This window comes from Styela clava, chromosome 10 (genome assembly GCF_964204865.1).
Source record: "Styela clava chromosome 10, kaStyClav1.hap1.2, whole genome shotgun sequence".
Lineage (NCBI taxonomy): Eukaryota > Metazoa > Chordata > Ascidiacea > Stolidobranchia > Styelidae > Styela > Styela clava.
In genome coordinates, this window is record NC_135259.1 from 2,766,653 (window position 1) to 2,780,181 (window position 13,529).

The 13,529-nt window shown below is 33.5% G+C and overlaps 1 protein-coding gene across 1 annotated transcript; it reads left to right on the top strand.

Moving 5' to 3' along the window:
• Positions 1-942: 942 nt before the first annotated feature.
• LOC120338310 (uncharacterized) lies at positions 943-9,281 on the top strand. The gene is made up of 18 exons (XM_039406292.2): positions 943-1,105; positions 1,724-1,864; positions 2,192-2,308; positions 2,582-2,673; positions 2,805-3,006; positions 3,298-3,386; positions 3,599-3,692; positions 3,805-3,909; positions 4,186-4,333; positions 4,726-4,897; positions 5,061-5,231; positions 5,502-5,622; positions 6,172-6,221; positions 6,908-6,986; positions 7,507-7,532; positions 7,691-7,782; positions 8,131-8,231; positions 8,597-9,281. The coding sequence occupies exons 1-18, from the start codon at positions 1,007-1,009 to the stop codon at positions 8,684-8,686; spliced, it is 1,989 nt and encodes a 662-aa protein (XP_039262226.2). The 5' UTR covers positions 943-1,006; the 3' UTR covers positions 8,687-9,281.
• Positions 9,282-13,529: the final 4,248 nt, after the last annotated feature.

The window sequence follows — 13,529 nt, forward strand, 5'->3', positions numbered from 1 at the left end:
AATTGTTTATCTTCTTACAGAATATAATAAATATATATGTACGTGTGATCAAGGCCAAGGTTACAACAACATTGTTGCCTTCACAATAAAGACAATACAAAGGACTCTTGTTAAAACATTTTAACCGCAGACAAATGAATAGTTATATCTTATGGTGACATAGTGATATAAGAAAGAGCAATCTAAGCAATCTAAGCAATCTAAATAAATATTATAGTCAAGATTCAATAACGTTATTTTTGCCTTTACTGAGTTGCGCTGAAGTAGCATTTTGTTAAGGCCAGACAAGCATATTTATTTAGCTACACAGCTTCAGATGACTTCATGAAAACGAATGTTAGAATAATTCTTCAGCATTTTAAGGGGAAAATCAAGCAGTAATCTCTTGATTTCACAAAAAGTTTATTTTTATTCTTGACAATGCGGAAGCAATAAATAAATTAATACAGTGTGTTTTAATAAATGTAAATCTTTCAAGAACATTATGAATTATCACCAGCGTAGAACTAATACTGGGGACCGTACATTTGAACCCACGTACATTTGAACCCATGTGTTTATCCGCGGGTTCAATCAATATGTGGGTGCTAAAACCCATGGATTATAGTTAGTATAGGTTCGAATATCCGTGAAACAAAAAAAATTTCCATAGGTGCAATAGTATGCAGGTGCAATTGTCGTGGGTTCAGATGTACGTGGTTCAAATGTAATGGAACCCTAATACTTACTTTCAAATCGAGCTACCATATTACAGTTAATTGTATATTATGGATGTATACTTCAAGTGTTCACTTTCAGTTCAAGTGACTGTTATCCAACTTTGTCGCAAAGAACATAATATAATTTGTTTGGTATAAATACCTTTAAAAACTGTGGACAATGGACAAATGTTGTAGAGTGATTGTTCTTGCTTTAAATCATCTAACATTTTCCACCAGATAAATATTATATATACATATTGATCGCTGTCAACTGAACTAAGAAATACGGATCCATCATTTGTATAATGGCATCTTTCAGTCGCCAACGAGTTTTGCCAGTTACGTCAGGGGACAATACCCCACAAGTTGAATCGAAATACTTTTGTGAAGCTTCAAATAATCAGGTAATTTGATGTATTGTGATTATATATTGGTCGTTATAGGCTATAATTGGTTAGGTTGTTAGACAAAGACAGTGTAAAAAAACAATCAGTTAGGTAGATGCAACGAAAGCAAAAAGAATGCATAATTCTCATGCTACCTTTGCTTTTTTGGACACGAAGTGGACCCATGAATATTTTTTCTTCTGTTTGTTGGAAAAAATCGCTTCCATCTTCAACTATTGAACTTTAAAACTATAGCTTTAAATTTTCCTTGATTAAGGATGTTTTTATCGCTAGAAGGCTATTACTTATTTGAAATCTCTAATGAATCCTATGAGATCGGATATTTCGTCCAAAATTTTGCTGTGGAATTTTTTTTTCATGGGAATACGGTCTTTAATCCGCCAAGCCTGACAGCTATCTTTCGTTTTGATTTTGCGAACTCGTGCAACGAGAAACTCGGCGATTATTTGGTTCTGGTAACGCACGGTAAGAATTGTGCCATAAACTACTTCGTTTTGGCCTTTATGTTAAAATATTTTAGTATTGCCCTCTTGTTTTATCAATATTACTATTTCGTGTATGAAATATTCCCTTTCATGTAAATAAGACTAGTATGGTATATTTCACCAATTCCAGGTCAATATATATCTTGAGCTAAAATCACCTGCTCGTATCGGAGTCAAAAATCCTCTCTGTTTCATACTTGTAATCGACGCAAGTGGTAGTATGAGTAATCCGGTTGGAAATGACAGCACATCATTATTTGACAGGATGAAGGTATGAAATAGGACAATGCTTTGTATTTTGAACCTATTAGTGTGTGCACCAAATTGAGCATCTACATTTTATAGTAGTTAAGTTAACTCACATATTTTATTTTGTATATATATGACAGCGTTTTGACTATATCTCACTCAAATCGGTGGCACAAAATAGAGTTTTGAACGATATGTTCAGTTCGTTCAATATTAGATAATAACCCGATATTCCCCTTATCCCAGAAATCACAGATAAATTTACAACATGTGGGGTTGGCGGAGATCATTTCAACTATTTTACAACAATTAACCATTTATTTTAATTTTATTGCTGATTGACCTTTAGACATTTGCCCATATGATGATAGAGCATGTGTCAAGTGATGACTATCTAGCGATAATTTCATTTGCTGAAGATGCCAGAGTTGATCTTGGTATAACAAAGATGGATGATCATGGAAAGGTATAGTAGATTAGTTAAGAAAGTATCCATAGGTGTACACAATCATTTTAAATAAAAAATACAAAAAAAAAATTCGCGAATTTTAATAACGATTTCAAGTGAATACATCTTTGATACATGTAAGTGAGCTAAAATACATATATATAGTACATATTGATTTCCACTTTGTTTGGAATTATTAAAATGAATGGTGGACTCAAGACATTCGATATATATAGCAAAATCTAAGTCATCGTTTCATACAGTAAAGAAAATTATTCGTGTTGATTGCAGAATTTGGCAGAAAAAACTTTACCGCTACTGAACTTGAGAGGGACAACAAATTTAGAAGATGGTTTGACTAAAGCTCTCGAGGAAATTAAATGGTGAGGATATCATTTATTTGACTTTGTATATTATGTTTTTGAACAAAAAAATTAAACTTTTATTTGCATACAAAGCTCTTCTATCAATTTATGATTACGACAAATATGTGATGTAAGTTTGTTATCTTAAGGGCAAGGTCACATTTTTGGAAGGAGGGAAATGTGCGATCCAATATTATACTTTTCACTGATGGCTTACCAAACCGCGGAATAAGGGACGCTCAAAGACTTATTGCCAAGTACAAAGAAATCGAAAAGTCAATGTCGGGCGGAAGTCGCGTTCCACTATCAGCGTTTACTATTGGTAACTACAGGCCCGAAGTACTGGTTGAGGTGAGTTTTGCGAATATACTCGTCACACATCAAATACATTGTAACATTAAGTTTAGTTCTTGTAAAATTGTCTTGATGTGAGTTTGTGAAGTGTTTCTGAAATTTAATGAAATGAGCTACGTACGTACAATTTTATTTTACATATCGTGAGAGATGTCATTGTTTGCATTTTGTTATTTGTAATTCACTTGAAATAAGGCCGTAATATCGGTCTCGTTTATTTCGTATTATTGTACTCAATCTATTGCATTATAATTGAGACGAGGACATACACACATCTTATAATTTTAGATTGCTTCAAAGCTCAGTAGTGAAGCATTTTACTGGTTGGATCAGAATCAGAACTTTGAAAGTGACATGATGATACCACTATTTTTGAAGTAAGTCATGCGTTGGACATTAGTAAAAATGACATACCCTATAAATTCCATTCAAGAAAATATTGTTTGAACTATTTTAAAAACAATGCCTCATCAATTTTAACTATACTGTAAAGAAGTTCATTATATTTGTGCTCTTGCTTTTTCTGTTTTCATTTTTATACACAAATATTTAATTGAAATAAAACAAGTCATTTTTTAATAAATATCAGGAAAATGACGCACGTGAGTGACGTTCGTGTGAAACTGCAATCTAGTTGTGACGTTTATTTTAGCCCAACCAAAACCTCAAAGGATCATTTGGAGGTAAGGGCATAAATAATCCTATGTCGTGAAAAATATATTTACCCTTAAAAATTATAATTATTTTGTCACTCAATTTAACAACATTTTTATCTTGTTTAAATTCAATTTTCAGGAGCAAACATTTGACAATCTGACATATTTTTTACATTCTCTACCGGAAGATATGCCAAAAACGATATCAATATACCTCGAGATCAGACCTGGTTTATTGTTGTCGGTGAGATATTACACATTATATTACGTAAAAATATCTACTACTTCGTAAAAACTGTGCATACGTTGCAAAATTAGACTTTAAATAATGAACATCCCAATTGGCTTGAATAAAATCTCTCCCAGCTGCTATCGGTCCTATGAATGATATTTTAAATAGTTGTGAATTAACTTGTTAGTATATCTATTAGTTTTGATAAATATCTTAATGAATTTGAATTTATTATAATATTCAAATTAATCACATCAATCGGGGAGCCAAAGGTATTTCATGTTCTAGATGCTGCATGGACAAACTATTTTAAGCGCACATATTTCCTACTTGGATGAGAACTTGAAAATGGTGGAATTTCAAGATGTGATCACATTTTCTCAGTCTACGTTATTTGAAATAATGACCAAAACGTTTGTTCCCAGTGAAATTCAAGGTATATGATATTAATACTCAAAGATACTCTGCGATATTCAACGTAGCTTACGGCTATATTCTTCCTAGAAATTCTGTATTATGACAGTAAATCTATAAAAAAAAACATTTCAAAGTAAACAATTTTCATACAGGATCATCTGCATTCCAAGCACTCACCTTTTTGATAAACCGCGAACATATCTTACAAATAAGCACCTCAAAAAGTTAAATTGATACATATGCCATTACCTAATATAAAGGCCTAATTACATTACAGTGCCGTTTTTTCTAGTTCGATATATGGTTTTTTTGTCTTGGGTACGTCAAGTTTTATATCAACCGTTCTTCAAAGGAATCTACATGTATATAGTGTAGAATATAGATTTACTCGTTTTATTTTCCGCGACAAAGCGATAGATGCGGAGACGCAGAGTTATGCCAGATCTTCATATCTTTTCACATCCGGAGTCAGTCAAACACAAGAGACTTGGACAGAAGCCAAACAATCGTTGTTGAAATATGTTCAAATGGCTTGTTTGAATGATACTGCCAATGTTATTCTCGCAGCACAAAATCATGCTCGGTAAGGACCAATATCTAAAATAGGTACGAAAATTGTAGCCTACCTTTTATGTGCAGAAAGCGCTGGTGTTGGTATACTACCTGTTGATAAGGTAGTTTCTGTCTTCTGCCTATGCTGTGTCCTTTTTCCCATTTCAATTCCACACAAATTGCATTTTCAACAGAGATGTTAATGAAATGGCTGAATCAACACTTTTGTTATTCGAGAAACATACTCAACGATTTGGGAAAATTGTACGTAATGACCAATTGGCATTACGTGGTCTGAACATCTATTTGTCGCAGCTGAAATCTCACATAGATACGGCAAGAGAGGCAGTTATAGTCGAAAATGGGTAGGCTTTTGGTTATTTTTAATATAAAAAGTAATAATTTGAGTTACCTTCAATTTTTTCCCTTGTTACAAGAACATTTTAATTTGGAACCATAAGGTGGTTATTTTTCGAAACTATTACGTTATGACAACGATTGCTTGAAATTATAATATTTTTTATTCATACTGCAGCTATTTAACGGGAATAGATTAAATATAAAATATGTGGTGATAATATTATATATGGTTCGCAGTCGGATGTATCTTTTTTTTCCAACATGATTTTTTAAAGGTCCAACTTTTCTCAAATGGCTGCAATTGTTTCTGCCTTGAAAAACGAGACTCCCGGCGTCGGAGTATCAGGGTTAAGAGAAAAACACAAGATTGACACGAAATTGAATGATCTACGCCAGGTATCTATCTCATACTCACAAGAATGGGCTGTATTTCATATAGACCATTACATACAAACAACCTAAATAGAATTTGTCGGACAGGATATTTGTTCATATTTATAATCAGACCCTTTTACTCACTTACATACGTTACTCTACATTGTCTTATTTGTACATACATGTCCATAAATTACATGTTCGTGGAAACCGGTATAGCGACTGTAAATGACAACATTACACACTCAATTTAATACTTTGTATTAAATTATTATTTTTAAATAAATTTCATCGAGTGTGTTCATGATGAATGCTTCTCAATTAACCCACGTAAGCAGAAAGAACCCTTCTCATCGCGTAGAACGTGGGCATGTTATCATAATTTTCAAAATATTCCTGCCATCGATTTTGATTGGCATAGTAAATTACTAAATTGCAAGAATTTTCTGGGGTATACCCCGTACGCTAATAGATCGTAAGCCTACTTTCAGCCTTTCATTTTCTACTGCAATTTCATATATATTTGAGTTATATATATTTCATATCTATATAAATCATTTCCTTTTTCAGATCTTGAACGATGCGAAATCGCATCTTCGAAAGACCTCGCCAACGAAAGGGTAAAGAATTAATTATTGTTTTGTATTTATGTTAGGTTAATAGATCCCATTGTCATACAAAGTCGAATTTCAAGTCAGCGTGAATAATGAAAAAGGTTTTACGATTGTAGATGGCTGAAAACATAGAAAACCGTGAACTGGGGGCATTAGTAATATTTTAAAACAACCATGGCTCTCCGTTCAATCAAATTCTACAATAAATAACTACAAATCAAGTCCACTGCTATAGCAATTCACGTCCGTGGCGAAAGATTGCTGTTGTCAATAGGATTGCTGATAAAAAGGCCACGTAGTGGTAATATAAGCGCAAAGTGAGAAAAATTTGAAGTGAAAAATAGAGACCCTTGGGACCAGAAGAAAACTAAATAAACAATTTGACAGAAATGGTTTTTTAGCGACATCTTCCATTTTAGCAATTTATCAAAACAATTCATATGTAAATTGCATGTCCAATAAATGGAGTCAAAGAAAGCAAATGAGAAAATTCAATAGCGGGTTAATAACAGGATGATACTCAAACAGGCTGTTCGTTGAGGAGCCAAATACAGAAACTTACCATTATAATATAAATATAATAGTTTGTCTTTAGTGGTCATATGTCCGATCGAGTTAATGTGATGTGAGAATTTTAATATTGTATTTATATATTTACCAATACAAAATTGAATACAATATTTACTTAACAGGTCCCACAATTATTCGCGAATGGCAGAGGTTCTTAGCGCTTTATATGGAGATCAAACTGAATGTGCACATAATGATAAGGTATGAGTTGCTTGTAAATATTTAATAATTTTTAAAGACAAGTTTACTGCATTCGGAACAAACATTATAATGAAGCTGAAGTTTTATAGCAACATGATCCTACAGATATATAAATTTGTTTGTACTCATAGCAGCTGATTTTATGCCACATTTTTACACTGCATATGTTGATGAATTTTAGCAAGAGAAATTTGCCCGAAATTGAAATTGAACTTGAAACATATACGTGTTATTTCATAAGTTGCTGTTTTTCTATTAGTCTCATAATAAGAGTTTCATTACTTGCCTATTTCAGAACAGTCGCTGTCGCCATGCATTTCGAACACACAACGTTGTACTAAATCTTTCCAAGATATAAAAACCTCTTTGTTGGTTATTATTGTATATATTATTTGTAAAAAAATAAATTAGAAAAATATTGGTCTGGTTCATTACCAAATTCTTAATGGCAATGTTAGTGTTATAAATTCATGTATTTTTGAATATTTATTTATTTTACTATTTACTTATCTTTATGCAGAATGAAGACGAAGTGATGAAAACTTGGTGAGTTGAATGCCTCAAAACATTCGTTCGAATTTTTAAATAATTTCCAAATCGAATTGCAATTGCATTAATTAAAGCTTAAGTGCATGTTATTTATTATACAAACAATATATTTACTTTCTGGATTACGACACGATAATTTATATTTATAATTGCAGGATTTTTGAAGATATTTACTTTGTGCTAGCGGAATCTTATACAGATAGGAACAAGCTCGAAAGCACAATTCAGAATTTAGGAGGAACTTTCGGTAGGTGTTCTTCAGTTCATGTGCCAGACATGCCAAACATGCCAGAAATCTAAAACCTTTTTTATGGAGCACTTATTCTCAAAATTAGCAGGCGAGGAAAATATAAAATTTGCAATGCATCTACAGCGCGATTTCAGGGGGTCCATAGATAAAGTGCTAATTATATTGTATGAGTACATTTTATTAAAGTTATTGCACTTTTCATATGTTGTTGGATAAACTGAAACATTTAGGACGTTTCCAAGCAATGCGTGAAACTATAAAAATCATGCTTTAATTACTCACTAAAACAGTTTGAAATCTATAGTGAATCTTACTTATTTATTGCAAACTTTCTTGTATTTACAGGCGACAAAATAATCGGCGGAAATGCGCGCACGATTTATGTAATTTGCTCAAAGGAGGGACCACATAACACAACTATCATTACCGAAGCACAGCAGAAAGGGGTAAAAAAGCATTTGTCAATATTTTATAAAATACCCAAAACAACAGCCTATTATAGATTCTGAGGTAGAATATTCAAAATATTAGTACTAATATTCAAAAGTACTGAGACAATAAATCATGGTTCTTACAACTTTCGGAAACATTATTCTTTATAAACGAACCGATTTGTTAAGAGAATACTCACACAAGATAACTAATCACAACCACAATCGATCACGTGAGCTCATGCTTCCGATTTCTAATATTTTGTTTCAAGCCACGTACGGACACCATAATTCACATTGATCGGCGCCATCACGTCCTTGCCTCGAAAGCATTGTCAGTTTTTCTTTTATTATGTGATTAAATCAATGGTATTTAACAGATACCCATTGTCCACGAGAAATACGTTGAAGAATGTGCGAAGGAAAACGAACTCCTCGCTTGGTTTAAATTTGCCCTCAAGTCGCAATAACGGATTTGTGATTGGTTTGTATCACAACAAGACTCGGAACTGCATATGCTTGCAACACAGTCTTCATTGCAGTCCATGGTTTGGATATATTGTTAATGCTGATTCTATCTTTAACTGCGCACGCGCTGTCACAAACTCTCATCCTGACAGATAAACCTCTCTCACAATATGTAGAGACGAGGGACAACAACAAAAAATCATATTCACAAGTTTTTAAAACCAATTGCAATGAGTAAATATTGACTTTGTCTATTGATTTCGATGTTTAAACTAGATGGTGAAGCCATTATTGAATCAATATATATATGTAAGATTTCAAAATAATATACTATGCCGTATTGTATATAAAATTTCCATGAATAATTTCATTTTTACATAAACTTCAAGTCTCATCACTGAAAGGATGTTTCAAATTTTATGATGTATACAATAGAAATTACTTTAACATTTGACTATTTCATTTGTTGAAAACATCAAAGAATAAGGTAATTCTAGTGATTTATAATTTGATGCAATCAGAACCAACCATTTTGTATACCTTCAGAATCATATTATAGATGTAACATTGTATATTACATTCTCATTTAACTTTCAATTTTTGTCGTCATTTTGCAAGAAATTTAGGGACGGTATACACGACAGCAGAATAATTTACCGTACTGCGGCTCCCTTCTAAGCATTGTTTTAGCTCGAGAAGTCATCAAAGGCTACACCTTGTAGAGTTAATATAACAATAATTAGGCTATATTTAAATATGGTTTACATATTTATCCCGGGGAGAGAAAAAGTCGGTTACCAGTTCATGGCGGGTATGGGATTAGTTAGTTACTTATTTTTTTCAATCTGCAAGGACTTGAAGGTGGGCCACCTTCAGGAGTTCATTTTCGAAGGGCACATAAATACCTAACAACTTGTAACAATTGCAATTTGGCAGCCGCACAGACACTCCTTCAACTCGGACAGATATTTTCATAGCCTTCATCCATTATTTGTGTTATTGAAACATTAGGTGCCTGCGTACTCACATATAAGACAAATTGCACAATATTAGACAAATCGGATCAACTGAAGAATTCTGACAGAATGTAATATTTCATATTATAACATTTGCGATGCTTTTTGATAGCACCGAACTTTATTATACTTGCCTTCTTGAAGCCTGAATTAGGTTAGAGTATGTGCCCTCCTGATTACATTTTGAATAAATACTTGTCCGGGACACCGTGATATCCTGCCTTTATCACACTTGTACTGCTTGTGTCAGAGTTGTCATATTTGTCCTGGTTGTTACTTATCGATTTTAATCGGTAAGTATGTTGATAGGTATTTGTCTGTCTGTTTGTCTGTTAGATGCACGCGATATCTCACGAAAGCGAGATTGAATCTTCTCCAAATTTTGCATGTTCATTCATCATATCTCGAAACAGAAGCCTATTGACTTTGAGCAAATCATGTCGTATAATTAGCGAGTTATTAATTAATTAGTGATGGACCACAAGGTGTCACTATAGAGTAAGAGCGCTGTTTTGGGGGATCTCCTGACTTTCGATCGATAAGTCTTCGGTCTCTGACCGATATTCTCGTTTAACACTTGTCAAGATTATAACCCTTTTCACAATTGCCACATACACCTTCTGCTTGCACCACACTTCTCCAGTTTGTCCCATACTTGTCCTGCTTTCTTCACACGTGTCCTAATTTTCCACTTGTAATGTTTGTATCAAACTTGTCGCACTTTTTCCCCCACTCGATCTTCTAGTTTCTTACTTTTTGGTTCATATCAGACACGTCCTGATTGTATCAAACTTTTACGACTTGGCGCACTATACTCCTCTGTTTGTCCCACAAACTTCCCGCTTTTTTTACACCTGCCCTAACTTTCTACTTGTAATGCTTGTCTCAAATATGCCTGGCCTGTACCACACTTGATCTGCTTGTTTCACTTTTTTTTTTTTGATTTTTTACAAATCCGTATTCCTTCAAATTTTTCTTGTTTGTCTTATAGCATAAACCCCCCAGATTTACCCCAATTTAAGATAAAAATCATTATCAAATTTATTTTCTCAGAATATTTGAGCACTGATTGAAATAATTATATGTAAGTTCCCATCCGTACGACGTACATAATCACCCGTATTAAGATAATAAGATTTTCTGTTTATAGCCCGAATCACGAAATACAAATTGCTCTGCTTGTCCCACATTTGAGTTGCCATGTCACACTTGTATTGCATGTCCTATACTCCTACTGTTTGTCCCACAATTTTCCCGCTTGTTTCACACAAGTCCTGCATGTTGCGCAATTGTTTAGTTCGTTTCCTATTTCCAACTTGCATTACACTTGTTCCACATACGTTCTTAATAAATCACACTTGTTGTGTTTGTCTCACACTTGTTCTGCAAACAACATAATAGTCCTGTTGGAGTCCTGTCCTGTTCTTGAACACCAACTAAAATATCACAAGGATTGTTTACTTATTAATTAATTCCACTTATCCGATGTTTTTGTGAATATCCTCTGATTGATTGAACTTTGTTTACAAAGTTACGCATCGTCGGTCGCCGTATTGATTAAATCAAACTGGTCTTGCTTGGCTTTCTGCTGGTCCCGCTGGAACCATGTTCTGTTAACCCAACTGAAATATAAAAAAGTTCGTTCACTTATCTATTAATTCCACTTATTCAATATTTTTGAGAATTTCTTTTCATTGAACTTTGTTTACAAAGTTACGTTACGTCGGTTTCTACTTATCCGGAATTTGTGGTAATTTCCTCTATACAGGAATGGCCGACGAGTCGATCGCGATCGACCGCCATGTCTCAAGTAGTCGATCTCAGCGTCTAATGTGTGTTATAAAACAGGAAGAATACAGTACTGTACATGCACCTAATACGATAAACACATACACTATTTGAGTCCGGGCAAGCACGATAGAGGATATATTACGTAACAAATGGAAATTTTGCCGCTGCCAAAGTTTAGAAATGAACGTGCCGAATACCGTGTGTCTTGCCTGAGAAACGAGCCTACTTCTGCAGTTATGCATAAGTTATCGTCTCACTCCGAGAGTAGTGTGGAAAAGTATATTTGCAACAGTAGCAGTGGGCCATTTTTTTTCTAATTCCAAGCGAGCAAAGAATCGAACAATCGGACTTTTAAATTAGATAGTGAAGTTTGAGCAGTCGTGTAACATTTAGGGTTTGAGAATATTTATTTTATGCTGTTTAGGTAATACATGTATACCTAGCAAAGTTTTGTGAGCAATTTTATAACACTTACGATTAAAAATTAGTCAGGATTTGGATCTAAATTGTATGATTCGAATAAATCTTAATCAAATTTACAAGTTAAATGTAACATGAAAATGTAAATTTTTGGGGCAATTTCATTAAATGCCCCCTCAGAGTCGAGCCTATTGGCAGCGGTGGAATTTTTCGTATGTGTGTGCGCAGTTATCTGTATATTACTCATTAGATTTTGCGTATGGCCTTATTGTCGATCAGCCAATCTCGATCTATTTTGAAGATTTTAGTCGAAAGCATGTTGGCCCCTCCTGGAGTAAAGTTACAATCAAATTATGACGTTTTTTTCAGTCGATCACCTAATCACCTACCAGAGGTGAGAAAATACAGTGCATAACGTCCTTCAACCATTGTGGATAAATTGAATCTAGGCATACATAACAAAGGCAATGTCCCAGTTTAGCTGCGGAGAGAGTGACAAAAATTCTAAAAAGACTGAGGTGAAACATCTCGATTTTTATTGGACGAGCAAATGCAGAGTTGTTTCCAATTGTGACTGACTGACCAAAGTAGCTGCATGTGTTTGTCTCTTTACTAAAAAAAAGCCAGTAAAATATAATATAGATCGCAGCATCAATTTTACCCTATATCGATACTGAATTTTACATCCTTTATATTAAAATACCGATTCAAAAACGACGATAAAGCGTAACATATAAAATGACACATATGATTTTAGAGATTGTAACGTAAATTTTGTAAGCTTGTATTTCATAGCACAACATCATTTTTTTTATTAATATATTATTTTTAGGAGCAAACTCTGCACAACCTGAAATATTTTTTACATTCTGTTCCGGATGATTAGCCCAAAACGATTGCTATCGGTAGGAGCAATACAAATCCATAACATTATAAATGTATTTCAGTCACAATAGAAAATATCGAATAAAACTATCAAATTATATCTCATCAGCTAAACATGAGTAAGTTTTATTATCTACCGAGATCATGTTTTTGTATAGACAATTGATCGCTTGTATTAAAAGACAGGTGTCGTTGACAAAAACATTGCCGAATTTGTGATATTAAAATCCTCCAAAAGAAATTAAATTTTGCGCAAAGGATAAGCTATTCAAAGCACCAAAGCAGGTTCAATTTCTGCGTTTTCTGGGCTGCCGATAGACCATTCACAAAAGTAAATTTACTCACAGTTGAATCGCAAACAAAAGTTGTAATTGTTTTCCGTTTATCAAAGCTTCAATTATTACGTTAAATCCCCTTTGGTGAAGTAAAAATGAATAAAAACATCATGCTGCAGATGCTGCACGGACAAATTATTTTGGAAGCTCATATTTTTACTTGGATGAAAAGTGGCAAATGTGGAGTTTCGAGACACTATTACATTCTCTTATTCTACTTCGTTTGAAATTATTTTTAAAACCCTTCTTTTGTGTGCAATTCAGGGTAAAACAATCGATCTTACTTTTTAGGTTTTTGTTACTTTGAATCACAATCAAAATAATTCCAACAAGGTGATTGATTATTGCTCATACAACCCAATAAAAATCAAAATCGAGAAAAATGCTGTATACTATTA

Coding starts and splice junctions, on each gene's coding strand:
- LOC120338310 (XM_039406292.2), top strand. CDS start 1,007: ATGGCATCTTTCAGTCGCCAACGAGTTTTGCCAGTTACGTCAGGGGAC. Junction 5,232..5,501: donor GCAGTTATAGTCGAAAATGG/GTAGGCTTTTGG, acceptor GATTTTTTAAAG/GTCCAACTTTTCTCAAATGG. Junction 6,222..6,907: donor AAGACCTCGCCAACGAAAGG/GTAAAGAATTAA, acceptor TTTACTTAACAG/GTCCCACAATTATTCGCGAA.